At 45.1% G+C, this 25,899-nt stretch overlaps 1 protein-coding gene across 1 annotated transcript in view; it reads left to right on the plus strand.

Moving 5' to 3' along the window:
* The window catches only part of SECISBP2 (SECIS binding protein 2), a 1,593,758-nt gene that overhangs the window by 192,871 nt on the left and 1,374,988 nt on the right, over positions 1–25,899 (plus strand). The window contains exon 3 of the mRNA XM_044064311.1: positions 8,241–8,393. Within this exon, the coding sequence (XP_043920246.1) occupies positions 8,241–8,393 (153 nt within the window). The remainder of the gene's footprint in view (positions 1–8,240; positions 8,394–25,899) is intronic.

Raw genomic sequence — 25,899 nt, forward strand, 5'->3', positions numbered from 1 at the left:
TTTATTTTTATCCAACTAATCATGATCCCCACTCAGCAGTTATAGTCTTAATGTCTGATAGTTGTGTAATATATTTAATCTTTGCTCCACACAGACGAGTTGCCACACATTGAAGTATTCCTAGCTATTCTACATAAATCATAAAGCTAAAAATATTGCAGAAAATACCTGGGTGATCACTGCCAAAATCAATGTAAAAGTAATATTTAGCCATTCCTTTCAGTTGTCCAGAATTCTTCAGAATGATCCTAAAATTACAGGCATTCAGTAAGGCCAAATATTAGAGATTCCTGCTGCTTATTAAAAAAAAACTAAATAAATCCTGCCAGCATGCCACCTCCATGGCTTCTTGCTTACATTTGAATGTTGTGAGGTCTGTGCTCCACAGAGCTCAAGTGTAACATGACATTACTTGGATGGTCAAGTCAAGTGAAGCACCTTCCTCATGGGCGTCTGGCACACCACAGGCACGTTTTGTTCTAAATGGGTACTGTATTTATTTTTTTAGAACGACAAAACTGTATATTTTGTTGCCCTAAAAAAATAAATCAATGTGGGAAGAGCACTCCTACAAGCATGGCACCCTAGGTGGCTGCCTGGTTGCGTATGCATAAGACTTATCCTGCAATCAACCCTCTGCACTCCCTATCCTCCTGTTCGAGTGGGACAAAACCCCATGACACCTGTCCCTCCCTCCCTGCCTACTCTTTCAATGCTGGGGGTGCTAATTAAACCTTGGCTGCTTGGGTTACAGTTTGGATTCCATCCCTCTGCACCATAAAGCCAAGCTGTCCATATCCTTCCTGAATTGTTCTGTTTTTTCTGAATTTGCCATATATATATATATATATATATATATATATATATACACGTTTATTGCAAGACAATATTTCAGTATTCATGAAGATGTCCTTCATGGATGCATCTGCAGTCATAACAAATGGGTTGTCTTGTCGTCAGGCAGCCCTTCGGTCGGCCGGATTCCAAAGTCTGGGTCCGGCTTCGGCTGATGTCGCACTTCACCCGACGTCATCTCTGCTGGTCTTCGGGTATAAAGGCATCAGCCGACGCCATTTTCCTCAGTCTTTCTTGCCGCGTGGCACCCGAAGCAGAAGCTGTTCGCAAATGCCGGTCGGTCAGATCCAGAGATTACTACTACCGAATACTACTTCGAAGACTTCTAAAAAGCTAAGTACCCCGTTGGGAACTCTTTCTTGCCTCAGCCGATGTCAGAAAAAGTCAATAACTGTTTAACTTGTGGGAAACAAATACCTCATAAAGATTTCCACTCTTACTGTTTGCCTTGCTTAGGCCCAGACCACGACGTAGCAGCCTGTTCGGCCTGTGCTTCCTTCAACCGACGAACGCTTAGGCGTCGGTCGGAGTTTGCTGAACAGTTTTTCGGCTCAGATTTTGCATACATTATGCCGTCGGATCCTCCGACTTCCCAAATTGTTAAAAAACGCAAAGAAAAAGACCGACACTCGCAGTCCGCGGTTTCGGCTGAAACCACGGTTAAGCAAGCCGCGAGTGTCTCTGTTTCGGCCGAAACCGAGAAAACTGGTCAATCTGCAGCCGAATCCATGACTACTACTGAGGCTCCTGCTACCTTATCTGAATCAGCCTCAGAAATTTTGCCTACAACTGTGGTTCCTACTGATCTATCAGACACCATCCCTTGGATATCTCTACCCCAGCACGTGGTGCTGCTAGGCCACCTGCAGCCATGTCTATTAAGGCCTTTGCCAGGGCTAAAGCAGCCAAATCAGCTAAATTAGTGCCTGTTAAACCACCCTCACTCAGGCCCACTTCTAGTTCACAAATGCTTACTCTGGCAGAAGATTTAATATCCTTAATTAGGGGATCCCAATCTCACCCAGACAGGGCCTCTCAGCCCCAGAAAAGAGACCTAGAGCAGAGCCCCCGAGCCTGTGTCCTCTGATGATTCTGGATGACTCAGACATTACAGACCAGCCAGAGGCTCCTTTTTCCAATTATGAAGATTCAGATGCTGAAGAATCCATTCCAGCTGCCTCTCCACCAGAGGAATTCTCCTTTGGGGAAACCTTACATGCCATGAGAGAAAAATTCCAATGGCAGGGACAAGATTTCTCAGATTCAAGAAAAAGGCTTAGGACTTTTCTGCACTTACCACAACATAGGCCCTTAGCTATACCTCCTGTCCTATCTGTTGTGGACGATGCATTTAATGATGTCTGCACTGCACCTGATTCTTTACCTCCAGCCCCTGCCAAACCAGATAGATTTTACAGGGTGCCAGACACTCATCACCACCTATACAAGGCCCCACTTGCAGACCCCAAAACTATATCCCAGGGGCCTAAGGCAGTAGCCTCAACCACAGCAAAAAACCCTATTCCCTCTGAAAGGGAATCCAGGTCCTTAGGCAGATGGGGGAAAAAGTCTACACCTCTGCTACTCGCAGCTAGAGCTTTAAACTGTCAGTTTCACATGATCCAATACCAAGAGTTTATGCTTGATCAGTTAATTAAAAAGCTGTCCTCTGATGAATCTTTAGATTAGAAATATGTATTAGAAATGGTGAATAACATCCAACAGGTTAGTAACCATTCTTTAAAATGTGGCTATGATGCACTGGAGACTTCATTTAGATCAGCCATGACTGGCACAGTGATAAGAAGGCATGCATGGTTGAAAGAACAGGTCTTGCCGGATCATGTTAAAGCTAAGCTATTGGATGCTCCTATGGATAAGGCCAGTCTATTTGGGGAACCTGCCCAGCAGGTAATGAAGAAAATGGAAGAGAAGGCAAAATCTGTACAAACAGTTAAAGATTTCCTACAGGTTCAGCCCCCAAGGTTTAGCAGGAACTGGCCTGCCAAAAATTGGTCCTTTCCTGACTCCACAAGATCCCAAAGGGGCAGGAACAGGCGCTCTAGGGGCAGAAATCAATCCAGAGGAGGTGCCTACAGAGGACGACAGTGGCAAGGCAATAACCGAGGCACAGACGCAACCACTGCCACTGCAACAGGACAATCACAGTGACTTGGCTCTGACTCCGCCTATCAGGGAGCAAATAGCAGCACCATTAGGCGGAAAGTTAGCCTTATTCTCGAAAAATTGGCACTATATTACAAAAGACAAGTGGATTTTGCAAACCATAGACCAAGGCTACGGTTCCACTTCCACACTTTACCAGTAAAAGAGGAATGCCAAACCTGCCCCAAATCAAAAATAGAAGCCCTGCACCAGACAGCAGAATTAATAAAGATGAGAGCTGTGGAAAGGGTACCAATAACAAAACAGGGCAAAGGATTCTACTCCAGACTCTTCCTAGTACCAAGAAAAGAAAAAATCTGGAGACCTATTCTCGACCTGTCCATCTTAAACACATACATCATTGTCCCAAAATTCAAAATGCTGACCCTACAGCAACTTCTTCCCATGCTGGGCAAGGAGTGTTGGCTGGTAACTCTAGATCTCAAGGAGGCATACCTGCACGTCCCCATTCGACCAAATTGCAGAAGATACCTCAGATTTCTTGCAGGATCAGAGCATTATCAATTCTCAGCATTGCCCTTTGGCCTATCTACTGCCCAGAGTATTCACAAAATGCCTGGCATCAGTAATCGCTCACTGCAGAGTACAGGGAATCCAAATTTATCCATACCTGGACGACTGCCTGTTACAAGCGGACAACAAAAGCAAGCTGACAACAGATTTACAAAGGGTCATTTACTTGCTACAAGCCCTGGGATACACAGTCAATTTTCAAAAGTCAAGACTGATACCATCCCAGACAAGAACTTTCTTGGCGCGGAATTGGACACAGTAAAACAGATGGCATTCCTAACTGCAGAAAAACAAAAAGAACTCCCTCTTTACTTCTTGGCATTAACAAAGCAGAACAAACTAACAGCAAGAAAAGTTCTGCAGGCCTTGGGCTTCATGGCATCATGCATAATCTTGGTCCCACATGCCAGACTGCATATGAGAAAGTTACAGTGGTACCTAAAGAATTTATGGTCTCAACACAGGCACAGCTTAGAAACAGAAATACCACTAATCCCATGCTTAAAACAGGAGTTCCTCTGGTGGGCTCGGGCATGCCAGTCGAACCCAGGCTTACCCTTCCACAACTTTCGAGCAACCCAAACCATCACAACGGATGCCTCAGACCTAGGATGGGGGGGCACACATGCTGGACAAATGCGTACAAGGACTGTGGACTCAGGACCAGCTGCACCTGCACATAAACCAAAAAGAACTGCTGGCAGTAAAACTGGCAATCCTAAAATTCAGACCATTCCTCAAAGAAGGCCATTTGATGATAAGGACAGACAACACCACAGTCATGTGGTACATCAACAAACAGGGAGGCACTCATTCTTACCCCCTATGCAGAATGACTTTGGACCTTTGGAATCTGGCTCTCAGCTACAACATCCAGTTACAGGCAATATTTGTACCGGGAAAAGAGAACACCCTAGCAGACATTTTAAGCAGAACCAGCCCGGATGGTCACGAATGGATGCTACACCCGGACATCTTCAAGGCCATCACAAAGAAATGGGGAATGCCACAAATAGATCTATTCGCTTCCCCACAATCACCAGCTCAAAAAATTCTGCACAAGGACATTCCACCCACTTGCATGGAAGGTGGACTCTCTATCCTTCAGCTGGAAAGGCCTGACAGCATATGCATTCCCACCTCTTCCCTTGATACACAAGGTACTACTGAAAATCAAAGAGGAACGTCCAAGGATAATTCTGATAGCTCCGAACTGGCCAAGACAACACTGGTACCCATTGCTGAGGAGCATGTCTCGGGAGAAAATGTGGTCAATACCCCTGATGCCTCTGATATTAACTCAGAACAACTACAACATCATACATCCAAACCTAAAAACCTTGCAACTGACTGCCTGGAACATCACATAGCAGTAACTAACCCAGACCTTTCACAAAGGGTTAAAGACATTATCCTTGAAGCCCGCAGACCTTCAACAAGAAGGAACTATGCAGGAAAATGGAAAAGGTTCGTCATTTGGAGTACTGAAAGAGGAAAAGATGTGTCGAACATAGATATTGCTAACATTCTGGAGTACTTGGCAGAGCTTCTACATACAGGCCTGTCCTATTCCTCCATCAAGATACATGCATCAGCTATTTCAGCAGAATACAGCTTTGATCCTCCTGTCTTTTCACATCCTCTACTCAGGCAGTTTCTCAGAGGGATCAAGAATGTAAAACCTCCTAGGAAACCACCATTACCAGCATGGGACTTGAATTTTGTACTAGAAAAGTTGACACTCCCTCCGTTTGAACCAGCAGCAACAGCAGATCTACAACACCTGTCATGGAAAACTGCTTTCCTTCTGGCTATTACTTCAGCAAGGAGGGTTTCGGAACTACAGGCCTTAATGGCAGTGCAACCCTTCCTAATCTTCCATCAAGATAGGGTGTCCATGAGAACTAATCCTACATTTATGCCTAAGGTGGTATCCAGAGTGTCTTTAAACCAGGCAATCCACCTACCTACCTTCTTTCCCAATCCACAAAACAGAGGTGAAAGAATAATGCATACCTTGGATGTACACAGACAGCTACGCTACTACCTGGACAGAACCAAAGGTAACAGAAAAACTGACCAGCTCTTTGTAGCCTATGCAACAGGAAGGGAAGGAAAAGCAATTTCCAAACAGACAATCTCCAAATGAATAGGAAATTGCATAAGATTCTGTTACTCCTACCATGGAAAACCAATTCCACAGAACATAAGACCTCATTCTACAAGGGCTACAGCCACTACCACAGCTTTCTTAAGAGGAGTGGCAACCAAGGACATTATTGAGGCGGCTACTTGGACCTCCGTGCATACATTTGCCAAGCATTATAATTTACCTCTATATTCTAGATCCCGAGCAGGGTTTGCCACTGCTGTACTGCAAGGGATCCTGACTACACCATAATCATTATTCCTCCTCCCGTAGTTTGGCTATGGTATTCTACCCATTTGTTATGACTGCAGATGCATCCATGAAGGACATAGTACAGTTTTGTACCTACCATAAATGTAGATGTCCGAACTGGATAGCATCTGCAGTCAGGATTACCTCCCTCCTTCCCTCTGCGGTACTCCTAGGGTATTTACCCTCCTAATAGCTAGCTGGGGAGTCTTTTATGGTGTATTTGTTTGTATATATGTACATACATGTTTATTTTTTGTGTTTGCCTTCTACTATTTTGGAAACATTGGCATTTATCCAAAATTTAGCCTTCCAAGAGGGCAATTGGCATCTGGGGCAAGAAACACTGAGGAAAATGGCGTCTGCTGATGCCTTTATACCCGAAGACCAGCAGAGATGACGTCGGGTGAAGTGCGACATCAGCCGAAGCCGGACCCAGACTTTGGAATCCGGCCGACCGAAGGGCTGCCTGACGACAGGACAACCCATTTGTTATGACTGCAGATGCTATCCAGTTCGGAGATCTACATTTATGGTAGGTACAAAACTGTACTTTTCCTTTGTTATTACCAAGCATAGAGCATTTCAACCTCTTCCACCTGCAAAGAGTATATACACATTTGCACATTTTTGAATGTGTGGTAAGTGATCCTCTGAATTCAGATAGATATTTACTTTAAAGCCTTTTAAATATGCATGTAAAGCCATCTGTATACCTTATACAACTACTTGTGAATTATTGCTTAATTAATTAGAACCTCCCTGCCACGTGCACACACATGCAGAATGCAGACTACACCAGGTTTCTATTGTAATTGACAGAATAGGTTAGTTACAACAGTACTTGCTGAAAACTAACATTTTAGTTTATTAGAATGTGACAGAACCACTTAATTAACATTTAGTCATGCATTTTTTGCTAGCAGATACAGAAGAAAAAGAAATTGCTTCTATAAAAAGTTGATGGTAAAAAGAAAAGAATAAGGGGGTACACCTAAAACCTCTTTTCCATCTCCTGTACTGCGCTGCACTTTTTTTTCTTCTGCACTGATGTAGTACTGCAGATGTACGTGTCTTACACATGCACAGTATGTCACTACAGATTATAGGACGCAGGAGAGCAGCAGTAAGTTCCGTTATACAATAAAATTATTTAAGAAAGGTAAGCAATTTTGTTCTTAAATAATGTTGTATAGTAGCAGCAGTCCTCTTCTGGGTGTTGTTATCACTAGATTTACCTACTTTCGGCTTTGTTTAATGATCCAGACTTTGCCGTCATGATCAAACCATACCAACCATGGGTAAATCCTGTGATACCCACATACAGTTGTGGATTATGTCTTAAGTATTCCATTCTTGTGGAAGCAAACTGGTTATTCTCTGTTCAGTTGTGTTATCCATGTGGTGCTCTTATCTTGTATCTCATCTGTTTAGTCGAAAGATGTTTTTCTGTATACTTTGCCTGCCATTCTGTTGTAGAAGAAATGAGGAAGCCGTACTACATGTGTTTGTGTGTCATTAATGATGCTGTATACAGTGTCAACTAAAGAAATTTAGCAGTGGTGGTACATACAAGTATGCACTTCTGTGATCATCTGTTGTGTTGCCTTCTAATGAAAGCTTATTTTGTAAATTTTGTCTTGTTTATAAAAAACATTAAATCACAACTTAAACAGTGGCACAGGTACACATGCATTAAAAATATAAAAGAAAAATAATTGTAATACTTTTCATGCAGGATACATGTTTCTTTAACAGTTATTTTTCACTTCAATATTACATAAGTTCTGTTCCTTCCTGTAAGACCTACTCCTCCACCTGAATATTGCTTTGCATGTATTGTTCCCACATGTTGCATTTGCTTCTGTGTAATTTGCTCTTTCCTGTTTTAAGGATCCCACCTCCAGTTCTTTTATCTCCTGTACAGTATTCAGTACTTCAGTTACAGTTGGTTTAGATTTTAATTTCCATTTTCTAGTAATCAGCAGCCAGTAGCATTAAACGTTGTAAGGCTTTACTATGTCTAGGCAATTCAGAGCCTGTATCCCAGCTCAAAAAATCCTTTCCTGTATATTAACTGTGAACACATACATGTGTATTGATTCTTTTTATCAAGTGTTAGGGAGCGGCCTTTATGCAGGAAGAGTATGCTGCTTGTATCTGATTTTTGTACTAAGAAAACGTTTCCTTCTCATATCCTCTGTTGGTAAACTTTAAATATAAATTTATTAAGAGTACTATCTTGACATTTTAGGAAATGTTATATTAGTTATGTGGTTTTCTACAGGTTGAAAGACCAATTACCACCACTGATGCTGATCAGGAAGGTCTATCTGAGAAGAAGAAGAAAAAACGAAAGAAAAAAAAGAAGTCAAAGCAACCTGAAAATGATGGAAAGACTGAAGAAGCCATTGTTATACAAGAACCTCCAAAGTTTGAAGTATGTTACTAATATCCAGTTTATTAGCTATGAGCTTTCTGTCACCAAAACTCATTTCTGAGACTGTGTCCATTGGTTTGGGGTGCCTTGTTCTGCATGTTGATTGTGGTTTGTCCCCTTGTGATTAGGTGATGTTACACTGAAGACTGGATGGTTGACTAGAATGGGAAGCAAGGACCTCCTTTTATATGCTTTTATTATCAGGCAGTTGTGGAGGTGTTCTAGTGTTGATGTGCTGTTATGCTGTTTACTTCCATTGCTTGATGTCTGCACATACTTAACTAAAGGGAGGCTCTGTAAATGGGTTTCTCTTGGGTTAGGTCAGCAGAAGCCATAATTGTGCTGCATCATCTTCACCGCAGAATACAACAGTAAGCTTATTTAGAATGCCCTTTACGTTTGTTTAGTATTCTATTTCTTCTCAATGCCCTTTAAGTTTATTTAGTATTCTATTTCTTTATAATGCCCCTTAAGTTTATTTAGCATTCTATTTCTTCTCATCTTCTTTTTCACCTCTTTCATGTCCTTTTGAATGCCTCTACAGATTCCATCCCCACCAGTCATTCCAATAGCTTGTTCTGTGTGTCTGTGACCCTTTCTGTGAAGCAGTATTTTACCAAATCCAGTGAACAGCTGATTCCTACAGTCCATTACGTGTACCTCCTGTTCACTTCACATCTCCCTGACATGATCTTGTGCATTCATATTGCGTTCCCATTTCTTCTGGTCTCCAGTGAAAAAAGTTTTAGTTCCTCTAGTCTTGGGTCTTACTTTTCTCATACACCTTTTTGTTGCCTTTCCTCTGGACTTCTTTCACAAGTCTCATGTCCCTGTCCTTGTATAACCTTCAGAACTGCATGCAGTATTATTCAATGTATAGCCTGATAAGGCCCTAGAAGAATGGGTGTATTACCTCCTTACATTTGGAATGGTCCGCTGTGAGGATATGTTACAGCATTCTTTTAACTGCTGACAATGTCCTGTCACTCTCCTCAAGGTGGTCTGCTCCAGGTGTGGTGAATAACTCCACACATCTGAAGTAGTTAACTTCATTTGATCAGCAACCTGTGGGTATCTGATCCGACCTCGGATCCAAGCCGGCAGCTTTCCAAGCTAAAAGATCCGAGCTCTCAGCTCCTCCCCTTTACCCATAATACCCTGCAACCTCCCTCCAGTCCTCAGTTCTCATTTGCCGCGGCTTCTGACAGCTTAAGTGACGAGCTCTTGGCATTGGTGAGAGTATTTAAAACTATATAAAACCTTTTTTCTTAAAGTTTTTCAGTGTGTGTGAGTCTAGTATGCCCTTAGTTTTCTGTATATGTATTTTTCTGAGTTTTTTTGTGGTAATTAGTGTAGTTTTTAGTTTTTTCCTTGCCCTTTCTTGTGTGTGTGGGCACGTTTCAACGTGCGATGACTGAGGGGCCTAAGGCCATTTTTTATAAATGCACTGAGTGTTGTCTAAGCTGTCCCCAGTGGATGGCCACACTCAGTGCGTTCTCTGTCTTCGGGCTGCCAAGTGTGCACAGCCTTTAACCCCCAGGCTGTGAGGGATAGGAGGAATAAGTTAATCCTGGCGGGACTCTTGCCTGCGGAGTCTTCTTCCTCCTCTCCCTCAATGGCACCAGCCGCAGATGCGGCTGTCCAGCCTTCAGCTCCCCCTCCCCTGGCAGGGACTCAACCTCCCTCTGTGTCCCAGGGAGAGGGGGACTCTTCTAGCAAAGAGAAAAGGCATAGGGAGAAGGAACGGCATAAGAGCCACAAGCGGTGGACAGAATCTCACCCCTCTGCTCCGCCTGCTAAATCAGTTAGCTGTCCCAGGAGGGTCTCCGGTTCTTCCCCCTCTCGGCTCCATTCTGCCCGCTTTTTTCCGGAGCCGAAGGAGGAGTCCCAGTCTCCCTCGAGGTCATCTAGGCGGCCTTCCCGGCCTGCCTCAGCTACCTCTTCAAGGTCTACTCGGAGTATGTCTGACGCTGATATGGACCGGATGATGCGTCAATTCCTGCAGGCCCAAATGCAGATGGGGGTGCTCGTGCCTCCCCCACCTCCGGGGGGGAGCTTGGCCCCTTTCTTTGCCCCAATTGCTCCTTCTCTGATTCACTATCGGGTTTCGGAGTCTTTGGATCCAAGCCGTCTCGGATCTGGGGAGTCGGCGCCGACAGTGGTGGCTACTTCGCCGTCCTTACCCTCGAGTGTGTCGGATCCGACCTCTCGGGGCCGTGAGCCAAGCTTCGGATCCACAGGGGTCAGTGTGTCTTCGGCTCCGTTTCGGTCGGAGCACACTACCCTTTCGGGTCCGATCTGTGTTTCTGGAGGTGTTCGCAGGCCCGTCTACCTCTTGGGTGCCCCCCCCCCCCCGGCTGATCCCCTGGTAGACTTGATTACTACCAGGGCTTGGAAGGGGATTGGACAGCGTGGAGCCAATCCCTAGAAGACCGGACAAGTTACTTAGTCCTCCCCCTGACAAACAGGCATGGAATAAAGGTTCCCCGGTAGATGCCATGGTGGTGGCAGCTGCCACTAAGAAGGAACTAGCGCAAGAAAGTTCCTCGGTCCATCCTCCTGATAAGGAGTCTTGGACGATGGACCGTATTGGAAAGCGGATGTTTGCTTCAGCCACCTTTTCTATAAGGGCGCTGAATCATCTGGCACACGTCATTAGACTCCAGCGGGATCTGATAAAAGAATATGATGGAGCTCCCCCAGAGTCCATGGCGGCCGAGGACAAAAGGACTTTCCCAGCTCGCATGGCCACTCTAAAGTAAATTTCTAACACTTCCATGCGGCTTCTTTCCCATGCCATGGAGGGAGCGGCTAGAGCCAGCGGGACTGGGGTCGCCTTGCAGTGCCACGCCTGGCTTCGCCTTTGCAACTTTGCGGAACCCTTCAAGGCGCCCTTTGCGAACGCTTCCTTTGACGGTTCTACGCTCTTTGGCAAAACCGTCCGCGACATGCAGAGTGAGAAAGACGGGAAGATGCTGTCTGCCATTGGGATCCGCTTCTCGAATCCTCAAAGGTCCTTCTCAAGGAACCAGAGAGGACAAAGGAAGATGTGGTTCCGAAAGTCCCAGCAGTCCCGTCCTACTCCGGACCCTTCGTCCTTCAGAGGCAGAGGAGGACAAGCCTTCGTCCTTCAGAGGCAGAGGAGGACAAGGTGGACGCCGGCCCAGAGGCAGAGGGGGGCCGAAGAATTTCGGGTCCAGAGAACCCTTCTTGGACCGACCCGCGCAGCAGCCCTGAGGGCTTGCCCAGCTGTTCTTCTCTGGAGCCAGTCGGGGGGCGGTTTTCGGAGCACCTACGAAGATGGGAGTCCATTATGACAGATCATTGGGTGCTCCGAGTAATATCCAGAAGTTACACTATCCCCTTTCTGAATGTTCCCCCACTAACAAAGTGCCTTCCCAATGTCCCACCCAATCAGAAGGAGGCTGCGGCTTCAGAAATAAAGAAGTTGCTAGAAAAAAGGGCCATCCAGCATGTCCCCCCAGAGCAATCCAGGTTAGGCAATTACTCCAGGTTATTTTTGGTGCCAAAAAAGACTGGGGACTTTAGGCCAATTCTCGACCTGTCAACTCTAAACCTGTTCATTGCCAAAGAGAAATTCCGGATGGTCACTCTGCAATCTATTCTCCCTCTTCTACAGGAGAACGACTGGATGTGCTCCATAGACCTCAAGGATGCGTACTACCACAGTTTCATGGACAGATAGTCCAGAAGGTTTCTCCGCTTTCGGCTAGGAGCCCGTCATTTTCAGTTCAGGGTTCTCCCGTTTGGCCTCACCACAGCCCCCAGGGTGTTCACCAAGGTCATGGCAGTTGTAGCAGCCCACCTGAGACTTCAGGGAATTCAGGTCTTTCCGTACCTAGGTGACTGACTCCTCACCGCCCCCACCAGGCATCTGCTCTGCTCCGCCAGGGATTATTCCTTATCCTTGGCCCAGCATCTAGGCATTACCATAAATTTTCAGAAGTCGTCTCTTCATCCTGTGCAAGTTCTGGATTTCATAGGGGCCAGGATAAATACGCGCCAGTCCAAAGCCTTTCTGACAGCGGACAGGTTGTGCAACTTGTCACTCCATGTAATAGTGCTTCTACAGTCCCCAGCCCCACGTGCAGAATTGGTCCTGATAGCCCTAGGTTCCATGGTGGCAGCCATCAACCTTTCACCTCTGGCACGATTACACATGAGTCCTTCAATGGACTCTTTGGGTTCAATGGTCTCTCTTCCTTCACCCATTGGATTCTCCGATTCCCCTAAGCAGGGTTTGCAGGAACTCCCTTCTTTGGTGGCTCCATTCCCGAGAGCTGCGGGAAGGGAGACCGTTTGTGATGCCTCAACCCCAAGCCACGCTGACCACGGACGCTTCTCGCCTCGGGTGGGGGGCATTCCATGGGCAGAACCGTCCAAGGCACGTGGACCCCGTTAGAGACCGTTGTGCATTTCAGTGTCCTGGAGATGAGGGTGGTGCTTCTAGCGTTGCAAGCCCTTCAAGACATTCTTCCTCTGGGGACTATTGCAATTCAGACAGACAAGATGGCAGTAGTCTGGTACATCAACAAACAGGGAGGAACCAGATCTTACCCTTTTTGTTGAGAGGCTATGAGAGTTTGGGAATGGGCGATTTCCACCAACCGCTTTCTGATAGCAGCGCACATTCCGGGTCGGTCCAACATTCTAGCGGACAAGCTGAGTCGCTTGATCCTCACACCTTACGAGTGATCTCTAAACCCATCAGTAGCGAATCAGATCTTCCTCAGATGGGGTCAACCTTGCTGCGATCTTTTCGCTTCTCCTTCAAACGCAAAATGCAGCGAGTTTTTTGCTCTGATTCCCCCAACAGAGGAGAGCCCCAGAGACGCTCTGGTTCATGCTTGGCCTCCCGGTCTTCTTTATGCTTATCCTCCTCTTCCGCTAATGACAAAATTTCTGCAGAAAGCTCATCAGTTGGGGAGCAAAATAACCCTCATATCCCCATTCTGGCCTCTCCAGATCTGGTTCCCTTACCTGCGGTCTCACAGTGTAGCTCCTCCTTGGCTCTTAGATCCCATTCCGGATCTGATCTTTCATCCTGCGGGATTACAACCTCCGAACCTCGGCGACCTCAGGCTCACAGCTTGGTTGATCCAGTTCCACTGATAGCTAGGACTCCCAGTATCTCGTCTCCCATAAAATCTATTCTGGTGGCGGCGCATAAACCTTCTACCAGGAAGATCTACAGAAGTAAATGGAAGCGTTTTTCCATCTGGGCCAAACATAGGGATTTAGACCCCTTTACTGCTCCCATTCCAACCGTTCTTGAATTCCTGTCCCATATTTTCTACCAAGGAGCCAGTGCTTCTACAGTCAAAGTCCAAATGGCAGCCATTTCCCATTTCCACATAGGGGATAACTTTGGTCCCTTAGCGTCCGCTAAAATATGCAAAACCTTTTTGAAAGGCACCTTTCTGTTGAGACCTCTGGTCAAGAATGCGGTTCCCCCATGGGATTTACCCTTGGTTCTTCAGGCACTGACGGGCCCACCCTTTGAACTGCAGCGTCGGTCGAGTTAAAATTCTTATCTTGGAAAACGGCCTTCCTGATTGCAATTACTTCAAGCCCTTTGTATGAAACCCCCATATCTGGTCTTCCATAAGGACAGTGTGTCTCTCAGGACTAACCCTTCATTCTTGTCTAAGGTGGCCTCCGAATCCAGTATCAACCAAACCTTTAACTTGCCTGTTTTCTTCCCCAACTTTCAGAACAAAGGGGAATACAGGTTGCACTTATTGGATGTGCACAGACAATTGTGTTTTTACTTGCACAGGACAGAGGCTACTCGGAAATCGGATCAACTCTTCGTGTCTTTCACTAAGCCATCTTTGGGAAAGCCTATTACGAAAGTTACCTTAGCGAGATGGATATCACACTGCATCGTACACACTTATTTAGCTTCCGGCCAGCCTGAACCCTTGGGGGTTCATGCCCACTCTACCCATTCTATGGCTACTTCTGCAGCATTCTGGTCAAAGGTTCCTCTAGATGACATCTGCTCAGCGGCTACTTGGTCCTCCTCTTATACCTTCATTTCTCATTATAAGTTGGATCTGATATCCAGAGGTAGGGCAGCATTTGGCTCCGCAGTGCTCTGGAATATCCTTCCTTGAGGACCGCCCAAGGTTTTTGGTAGCTGGGGACTCTGTCCCACAGGTTGCTGATCAAATGAAGTTAACTACTTCAGATTAAGAAGTTATGTACTCACCATAACGTTCCATCTGAGTAGGTAACTTCATTTGTCAGCAACCGACCCCCCCCCTTCCCCCTAGCCTGTTTCATGGTTTTATCCATGACGAAAGGTTTTTCCTTTGTCATGCATCAGTTTCGTGTTCCTCTTTTGAGTGTTTTAGATTGTTTTTTTGTTGGGTGCATATTTGGCAAACTCGATCTGAGGACTGGAGAGAGGTAGCAGGGTATTATCGGTAAAGGGGAGGAGCTGAGAGCTCGGATCTTTTAGCTTGGAAAGCTGCCGGCTCGGACCCGATACCCACAAGTTGCTGACAAATGAAGTTACCTACTTAGATGGAATGTTATGGTGAGTACATAACTTCTTATTTTTGTTAATCTTTTTCCACTAGTTCTTCTCCTTAACCTGTACTTTAAATCAGGGTTGCTGTGGTCCAGATGCAGTACTTTGCTTTCAGTTATCTTCATTGTAGATCAACTTTTTTATTTCAGACTGCTTGCTCAGCCTTTTTAGATGATGACACCCACACTGAGTTCTGCACTGTTGCACCTGACTTGGTGTTATTAGCAAAGATTGCGTCTGTTCTCTTATTCCCTCAGATGTGTATGTGAAACAGAATACCGCTTCTCAAATTCTTATTCCTGACATTATCCCTCTCACTACAGCTCTGTGTCCTATCCTTCACCTATGCAGCAGTCCAAGTCACATGCCCTTCCAGGATGTTCTTCGTGTTTCACCGTTGCAGTCATCGCATTTGGATTATCTGCCTCCAGGTAGCCCTCAGTTGGCCTGAATACCAGAGTCTTGGGAATTCTGCGTTGGATGCTGTCACTTCTTCCATGACGTCAGGACGTCATGGTTATAAAACATGCAGCCGTCACCATTGCATGTGTCTTTCTTGCCGTGCAGTGTCCGAAGCAGAAGCAGATGTTATTCGTGTTTCACTGTTGCAGTCATTACATTTGGGTAATCTGCTGGCAGGTTGCCCTCAGTCAGCCTGAATTCCAAAGTCTTGGGTCCTGCGTCAGTTGCTGTCTCCTCTTCCATGACGTCAGGTCGTCAGGAGTATAAAACATGCAGCCGACGCCATTTTCTTTAGTCTTTCTTGCCCACGGTGCCCGAAGCAGAAGCATTTTGCAAGTGCCGGTCAGCTGACTACTGAAATATTCGAGTTTGAGTTTCAGAACCAAAGTCTTCACAAAAGCTAAGTACCCCATTGGGGAAACTTTTTTCTTGCTCCATACCAATGTCAGAAAAAGTTATTGTATTACTTGTGGGAAGCAAATACCTCATAAGGATTCCCATTTATACTGCATTCCTTGCTTAGGCCCTGATCACAATGTGCCTGGCTGTCAGTTTTGTGCTAGATTTAACCAACGCACTATTAAGCATCTGTATATTTTTGCCTCAAAGTATTTTGGAAACAGATTTAACTACTCAGAAATGTCGTCGGATAGCAATCCGACTACCGGAGTACATAAAAAGCACAAAGAAAAGGACAGAGAGACAGTCGAGGTTCAAAACCGACGACGAAGCTTCTCCTAAGCCAGTCACCTGTACTCGGTGAGGTGCTTTCACAGCCCCTGATACCCGCTACTTTAGAGTCGCAGGCCCCTTCCGATGCCCACGTGGAGTCAGGCATGCTGCAAAGTATTGGACTCATGAACGTATCTCCCTTGGATGGGTCCAGAGCTGCTGAGCAGGCACCGGCTTCTGAGGGTGTATTCAGGCCTCAACATTTTTATATCAAACCGATGACAGCTGCAAAACCAAAGACAAAAGCAACTTCTAAAACTAAAAAACCGACGCATGAGCCACGTTCACAGGCCTCTACGCCTAAAAAATAGATGATCGAAATGGCTGAAGACCTTATTACTTTGGAGGTCAGATATGAGACCTAGGCAAGACACTGATTATGAATCTTCAGATCAGATTTCTATTTCTTCTGATCAGGAATTATCTTTACCTCCCTATGAGGATTCTGATGCAGAGGAGTCCATACCATCTGCATCACCTCCTGAGGATTATTCATTTGGAGAAACCTTGCATACTTTGAGGGAGCATTTTCAGTGGGAGAGTCAAGATTTCTCAGAATCAGAAAAGAGGCTTCGGGATTTCCTTCTCCCTCACCACAGGCCTTTAGCCATACCCCCGGTTTTAGACATTGTAGATGATGTGTTTTCGGAGTCAAGTTTGACCCCTTATTCCTTGCCTCCGGCTCCCAGCAAGCCTGACAGATATTACAGGGTCCCTGACTCACACAATTTTTTATTTAGAAACCCTGCTGCTGATCCTGAAACTATTTCACAGGGTCCAAAGGGAGTTAAAGCCTCAACAGCAAAAAATCCTACCCCCTCTGACAGAGATTCAAGGGCACTGGATAGCTGGGGAAAACAGGTTTATACATCTGCAACCTTGGCAATTAGGGCCTTAAACTGTCAGTTTCATATGCTCAGGTATCAACAACATGCTATGGGATTGCTGAAACAGAAAATGATGTTGATTTCTGAATGTGCAGAAAATAAAGAATTGCAGGAATTATTGCATGCAGCTGAACAGGTTGGAAAGCATAATTTGCAATGTGGTTTTGATTCCTTAGAGGCCTCCTGCAGGGCCGCAGTTACTGGGTCTGTGATTAGGAGGCATGCCTGATTAAAAGAACAACATTTGCCTGATCATGTTAAAGCTAAATTGCTAGATGCACCTTTACAGCATGATACTCTGTTTGGTATTAAGGCAGAAGAGGTTTTAAAGAAAATGGAAGACAAAGCTAAGTCTATGCAAACTGTAAAATACTTCTTACAAGTGCAGCCACCAAGATTCAGCAGACACTGGCCGACAGAAAATTGGTCCTTTCCTGTGTCAGACAGAGCTCAAAGGGGCAAATCCAGACGCCCTAAAGGTTCCAGATACCAGGCGCAAGATTCATACAGGTCAAAACAATGGGGCGCTTCTACCTCCAAAGCTGGAGGAGATAAAGCGCAAACCTACAGAAAACAGTCCCAATGACTTCCCTCTGCCTTCACCAAGCACTTATCTTTTGGCAGCACCCCTAGGGGGAAAATTAGCACTTTTTGCACAAAATTGGCAGTTAATAACCCAGGACAAGTGGGTGCTAAACATAGTATCACAGGGGTACAGATTCCATTTCCACACACTGCCAGTGGCAAACGGTTGGCCAGATCTGCCAAAAAATGGGCAGAGGCACAGAAACAGGTTACATCCCTCATGGATTATGGGGGCCATTCAGCCAGTACTAGAACAGGAAAAAGGACAAGGATTTTACTCAAGACTGTTCTTGGTACCCAGAAAGGACAAGGCCTGGCGACCAATACTGGATTTATCGATTTTGAACACATACCTGGACATTCCAAAATTCAAAATGCTCACTTTGCAACAGCTTCTGCCCATGCTGGGCAAGAATGCTTGGCTGGTGACATTAGACCTAAAAGAGGCATACCTGCATGTCCCAGTAAGGCAGTTGTGAAGAAGATAGCTCAGATTCAAGGCTGGCTTAATGCATTACCAATTCTCTGCACTGCCCTTTGGCGTATCTACTACGCCCAGGATCTTTACAAAGTGCGTGGCACCAGTGATTGCATTTTGCAGACAAAGAAGTATACAAATATATCCTTACTTGGGCGACTGTCTCATTCAAGCAGAGAACAAGGACATTCTTCTTCAACACCTGGCATTTGTGAAAAGGCTGCTAACATGCCTAGGGTACACAATGAACGAAAAGAAATCACAACTGGTACCCTCTCAATAGATAACATTCCTGGGTGCAAGCTTGATTACAACTGCCCAGATGGCTTACCTCACGCCAGACAAAGCAAAGGTAACTGACTACCTACTTCAAACTGATGGCAACAAAAACCCAGTTATCTGCAAGACAAATTCTGCAGGCTTTGGGCTTAATGGCATCCTGCATCTTACTGATTCCATATGCAAGACTGCATATGAGGAAACTTCAGTGGTACCTAAAAAGTTTATGGAGTCAACATTGTCACAGTCTGGAAACAATGATTCCTCTCATTCCCTGCCTATAACAGGAGTTTCTATGGTGGGCAAAGGCATGTCACCAAAACATGAGACAGCCCTTCCCTCTACCCCCTGCCAGCCAGACCTTAACAGACACATCAGATTATGCATGGGGGCCCACATGGCGGGAAGATGCATTCAGGGCATATGGACCCCAAAACAAATGCATCTGCATATCAACCAGAAAGAGATGCAAGCTGTTCAAAATGCCCTGACAGCCTTCAAGGACTTATTTCATCCAGGACAACTACTGATAAAGATGGACAACACCACGGTCATGTGGTACATAAACAAGCAGGGGGGCATACACTCATACCCCCTTTGCAGATTAGCCATGGCACTGTGGGACACAGCTTTGACTTACCAAATACATTTTCAAGCTCAATTTCTGCAAGGAAAACAAAATACTCTGGCAGACGACTTAAGTAGAAACCTTATGGAGCCTCACGAGTGGAAACTAGATCCACAAGTCTTCAGCATGATATCAAAGAAATGGGGGAGCCCAGACATAGATCTATTTGCTGCTCCTCAAAATTACCAATTGAAAAGATTCTGCACAAGGACTTATCACAGACAAGCATGGAAAGTGGACGTCCTGTCCTTCAGTAGGAAAACCCTATCAGTCTACGCCTTTCCTCCTCTGCTTCTTCTTCCCAAGGTCCTCCTAAAAGTCAAGACAAGAGAAACCAAAGATGATACTAATTGCCCCGGACTGGCCCTGCCAACACTGGTACCCAATCCTAAGGAACTTGTCTCAATACCCAGCTTGGACCTTACCTCAAAGACCTCAACTATTGTCCCAGCAAAACAATCAGATCCTGCACAATCAACTCCAGACACTGAACCTGGCAGCATGGCTGATCATATAGTTATACAAACAACACCTCTCAGTAAAGCTGTGATGGATGTTATTCTAGTACTAGAAAATCTTATGCTGATAAATGGAAGAGATCCTGTGCTTGGAATCAAGCACAAGGAACTGATACAGCAGAACCAAATGTTCCTCCGATATTACAATACTTAACTGAGATGCTTGACAAAGGTCTATCTTTCTCATCAGTTAAAATCCATGCCTCTGCCATTTCGGCTCATTACAATACAGAGCCCGCCAATCTTTTCTCATCCTTTACTAAAGCAGTATCTTAGAGGAGCCAAAAATTTAAGGCCTCCTAGAAGATCACCAATACCTGCATGGGACCTCAATTATGTGTTGGAAAAGCTCACCCTGCCTCCATTTGAACCAGTGGCTACTGCTGATATAAAGTTCGTATCATGGAAAACAGCTCTGTTACTAGCAATTACTTCAGCAAGAAGAGTCTCAGAGCTACAGGCCCTCATGGCTATGGAGCCTTTTATCATATTTTACCCAGACAGGGTGTCTCTGAGGACAAATCCAACATTTATGCCTAAGGTGGTTTCCAGTGTGGCTCTTAACCAAACTATTCATCTGCCAACCTTTTATCCAAATCCACAGAACAAGGGGGAGAGAATTCAGCATTCCTTGGACGTACACAGACAGCTAAGATTTTACTTGAGCAGGACTAAAGCTCTAAGAAAAACTGAGCAATTGCTAGTGACATATGCTGCAGGATCAGAAGGAAAGGCGATTTCAAAGCAGACTATTTCAAAGTGGATAAGCCACTGTATTTGTTTCTGCTACTTACACCATGGTAAACCTGTGCCCAAGGGCATTAGGTCTCATTCCACCCAGAGCTGCAGCTACTTCAGCAGCCTTTCTCAGAGGAGTACCAACCAAAGACATTCTAGAGGCTGCTATTTGGAGTTCTGTTCACACCTTTACAAAGCATTATCATTTGCCTCTCTACTCTAAGTCCAGGGCAGGCTTTACCACTGCAGTTCTGCAGGGCCTTATAGCCGCACTTAATGCTGTTTAGCTCCAACCTCCCAACCATAGCTTTGGGATTCTACCCAAATGTAATGACTGCAACAGTGAAACATGAAGAACATAGTACAGTTGTGTACACTTACCATAAATGTAGATGTTCAAGTGTATTCACTGTTGCAGTCCAGGTTACCCGCCCGCCATCCGCCCTTTCATTCTGGTGTTTTTCTTTCCTTCTCTATCTTCTACAACCTATGTGATGTATTTGCTTGTAGATGAAGATAAAGTTTATATTGATGCATGTATATATAGTTTATAATATATATATATATATATATATATATATATATATATATATATATATATATATATATATATATATATATATTGTTGCTACCTTTTTGGGGGCACCTGACATCTGGGAAAAGAAAAACTAAAGAAAATGGTGTTGGCTGCATGTTTTATACCCCTGACGACCTGATGTCATGGAAGAGGAGACAGCAACCAATGCAGGACCCAAGACTTTGGAATTCAGGCTGACTGAGGGCAACCTCCCAGCAGATTACTCAAATGTAATGACTGCAACAGTGAATACACTCAAACATCTCCATTTATGGTAAGTGTACACAACTGTACTTTTGCAAGTGCCGGTCGGCCGCCTCTTGAAATTTTCATTTTTTGAGTTTCAGACTTGAAGTCTTCTAAAAGATAAGTACCCCGTTGGGGATCCTTTTTTCTTGCTCAAACTGATGTCAGAAAAAGTTAATAATTGTGTTGCCTGTGGAAAGCAAATACCTCACAGAGATTTTCAGTCTTACTGCGTCATCTGTTTGGGCCCAGACTACGATGTTTCCTCGCTGTTACTTTTGTGCCTTGTACAACGCCCGAACTATTCATCATCGGGCTATTTTTGTCAGTGAATTTCTTTCGCTCTCATTCTCTGTGTTCCCAAATGGCTTCGATAAGCCATCCAACTACCAATCTGAAAAACATAAGGATAAAGACAGAGACAGATCGCATAGGCCGGTACTCAGTAAGGCACCTTTGCAGCCCCTGATACACATTTCTACAGATTCGGAGGCCTCTGCTGAGATCCTTTCAGAGTCCGGTATGCCACGAGTTGCTTCTTCGACTATGGAACCTGCAGATGTCTCTACCTTGGATGGGTCCGGAGCCGCTGTGCAGTCACTGGCTTCTGAAGGTGTATTCCAACCTTCTGATGTTCATATTAAACTGACATCTTCGTTTTTGACTAAAACTATCAAATTTCTCAGGCCCAGAGTTCGCACTTTGCCTAGAAAACCGACAACCAAAACGCATGCTCAAGCTCCCATGCCATAGAAACAAATGCTTAGAATGGCTGATGACCTTATATATTTAATTAAGGGAAGCCAGCCTTCCCCCTCTTTAAGACAAAGGATTGATTTTTCTTGATTCTACAGACAGTGATCTTGATGACTCTGCTCCCTCTGATTACCAGAGCATTCCCTTTTCTACCTATGAGGATTCAGATGCAGAGGATTCCATCCCGTTTGCCTCCCCTCCAGAGGATTTTTCTTTTAGTGAAACCTTGCATACCTTAACGGAGCATTTCCACTGAGACTGGCAGGACTACCCACAGTCCAAAAAAAGACTCTGAGAATTTTTAGACTTGCCTCAGCACAGGCCTCTAGCTAATACCCCCTGTTCTGGAGATTGTAGATGATGACTTCTTGGAATCCAACCATAACCCTAATACCTTGTCTCCAGCTGCCAGGAAACCTAACAGGTACTACAGAGTACCTGACTCCCACAAGTTTCTCTTTAAGAATCCTACTGTGAATCCAGAGACCATTTGACTGGGACCTAAATGCATTAAGGCTACAATAGCCAAAAGCCCTACCCCTTCGGACAGGGACTCTAGGGTTTTAGACAGATGGGGTAAGAAGATATACACCTCTGCTACTCTTGCCATCAGGGCTTTAAATTACCAGTTTCATATGTATCAGCAACATATTATGGAGCTAATTAAACAGAAAATGATGTTGATTCCTGATTGTGCAGAACATAAAGATTTACACGTTAATGCATTTTTCTAACCAAGTTGGAAAACATACTTTGCAATGTGGTTTTGATGCCTTAGAAGCATCTTGCAGGGCTGCTGCCACTAGGTCTGTTCTTAGAAGGCATGCTTGGCTTAAGGAACATATCTTGCCAGACTAATGTCAAAGCAAAATTACTAGATGCACCACTAAATCAAGAACGCCTGTTTGGCAGTAAAGCAGAAGTCATCCTCAAAAAGATGGGGGGAAAAAGCTAAATCTATGCAAACTGTTCTGTATTTCCTACAGATACAGCCACCTAGATTCAGTAGGCATTGGCCTTCAAATAACTGGTCCTTTCCAGTCCCTCCCAGATCTTCTCAGCCCTAACCTAGGGGCAGTATACCACCACAATTACAGTCTCAGGGTATGCACAGATTTAAGCAATGGAGTGCTCCCACTTCTAAAACAGGGAATAGAAAGCCAACATCCTATGGTAAAATCTCACTATGACTTATTTTTAATTCTTCTAAGCCTTACCCAAGTACTTACACCCTTAGGAGAAAAACTTGCCCTTCATGTAAAAAAACTGGGAGTACATCACCCAGGACAGATGGGTCTTGAACGTTGTATCCCAAGGATACAAATTCTGCTTCCACTCACTGCCAACCCCAAGCAGATGGCCATACCTTTCACCCATACCAGTGGGCAGAGGCCCAAAAGCAAGTACTTTCTCTTCTCTGTATCAAGGCTATTCGACCTGTCTCAGCAGAGCATAAGGGACAAGGTTTTTACTCCAGACTGTTTCTGGTACCCAGGAAAGAAAACTCTTGGCGCCCTATCCTGGACCTGTCTATTCTCAACACCTTCCTGGAGATTCCAAGGTTCAAGATGCTTACTCTCCAACAGCTGCTTCTTGTGCTACCCAAGGACTCCTGGCTAGCCACCCTAGACTTAAAAAGAAGCCTATCTGCACATCCCCATAAGGGAATCTTGCAGAAAATGCCTACATTTCAGAGCAGGCTCTATGCATTATCAGTTCTCTGCACTTCCCTTTGGCTTATCTACTGTGAACAGGATATTCATAAAATGCCTAGCTCCAGCCATTGCATATTGCAGGTAGAGAATAATTCAAATTTACACATAATTGCATGATCGCCTGATTCAGGCAGACAGTCAGGAATTGCTACTCCAGCACCTGACATTTGCAGAGATACTTCTAACTTCACTGGGTTACACCATCAATGAAAATAAATCACATCAGGTACCCAGCCAACAGTTTGTATTCCTGGGAGCAAGATTGAACACAACTTCCCAGATGGCATTCTTCTCTCCAGAAAAACTAATGTATTTGACAAACTACTTCAATTTACTGGCCACCAAAACCCAGCTATCTGCAAGAAAAATACTGCAAGCCCTACGGTTCATGGCTTCTTGCACTCTAATTCCATATGCAAGACTGCGTATGAGGAAACTACAATGGTATCTAAAAAGCCTATGGTGTCAACTTTCTCAGGACCTGGAAACAATGATTCCCATCATTCCTTGCCTAAGGGCAGAGTTTCTTTGGTGGCCAGAGGCCTGCTACCACAACAAAGGACTCCCTTTCACTCTACCCCTGCCACCAAAACCCTAACAGATGCATCAGACTATGCATGGGGTGTGCTCACAGGGCAGGATAAAGTATTCTAGGCAAATGGAGCCCAACGCAAGTACACCTGCATATCAATCAAAAAGAAATGTTAGCTGTACAGAATGCTCTGACAGCCTTCAAGTGCCTTATTCTTCCAGGGCAACTATTGATAAAGACAGATAACACCACAGTTCTGTGGTACGTAAACAAGCAGGGGGGAACCCATTCCTACCCACTCTGCAGGTTAGCCATGGCTTTGTGGGACACAGCCTTGAGCAACCAAGTACACCTGCAAGCTCAATTCCTACCAGGCAAACTAAATTCACTGGCAGATGACTTGAGCAAAAATCTAATGGACCCACACGAGTCGAAATTGGAACCCAAATCATTCAAGCTGCTGATCCACAGGTGGGGGGGCACCAGAGGTGGACCTCTTCTCTTCCCTCAGAACTTTCAGTTGAGCAAATATTGCACCAAAACTCCCCACAGCCAAGCATGGAAAGTGGATGCTCTGTCCTTTACATGGGAAAACCCCTCAATCTATGCCTTCCCCTCTGCCCCTCCTCTGGAAGGTTCTACTAAAGACCAAACAGGACGAGCCAAGGACTATCCTGACTGCACCAGACTTGCCACGTCAGCACTGGTACCCACCTTTGCGCAGTCTGACAGTACTGCCACCTTGGCACCTGCCTCACATCTCCTCCCTGCTGTCCCAGCAGGAGGGCCAATTTTTACATCCTTGGTTACAAACCCAGAACCTAGCAGCCTGGTTCATCCCCTGAACCCTAGGTAAATGGGTGCTGGATGTCATCCTGTAGGCAAAAAGGTCTACTACTAGAAAATACTATTCAGAAAAGTGGAAAAGATACTGTTCTTGGAGCCATTCTCAAGGAATGGACACAAATGTGCCCAACTTTCCTCGTATACTAGATTACTTAACAGAAATGTTCCACAAAGACCTATTCTCTTCAATTAAGATGCATGCCTCTGCCATCTCAGCCACCTCTCTTCTCTTATCCTCTGGTCAAACAGTTCTTGAGAGGCACCAAAAATTTAAGACTCCCCCAGGAGAGCTCCTACTCCAGCCTGGAGCCTTAACATTGTATTGGAAAAACTCACGCTTCCACCCTTTGAACCTGCTGCTTCAGCAGAGTTAAAATTCCTCTCCTGGAAAACAGCTTTACTTCTAGCCATCACTTCAGCAAGAAGAGTGTCTGTATTGCAGGCCCTTATGGCCGTGGAACCATTCATGATCTTCCATGCAGACAGTGTTCCCTCAGGACTAACCCATCATTTATGCCAAAGATGGTTTCTAGTGCGGCTTTAAACCAATCCATTCATTTGCCAACCTTTTTCCCTAATCCTCAGAATACGGGAGAAAGGATCCTGCACTCCTTGGATGTGCACAGGCAGCTCAGGTTCTATCTGGACAGCACTAAACCTTTCTGGAAATGTGACCAGCTGCTAGTCAGTTTTGCTACAGGGACAGAGGGCAAACCATTTCTACATGGATAGCACACTGCATCCATTTCTGCTGCAAACATCATGGGAAACATGCTCCACAGGGGATCAGAACACATTCCACTAGGGCTACGTCAACTTCTACATCATTTCTCAGGGAAGTCCCTGCCAGGGACATCCTGAAAGCTGCAACCTGGAGCTTGGTACACACCTTCATCAAGCATTACCACTTACCTGTCTTTTCTAAATCCAGAGCTGGATTTGCTACAGCAGTCTTACAGAGCCTGTTT

This window comes from Protopterus annectens, chromosome 2.part2 (genome assembly GCF_019279795.1).
Source record: "Protopterus annectens isolate FY-2018-M chromosome 2.part2, PAN1.0, whole genome shotgun sequence".
Lineage (NCBI taxonomy): Eukaryota > Metazoa > Chordata > Ceratodontiformes > Protopteridae > Protopterus > Protopterus annectens.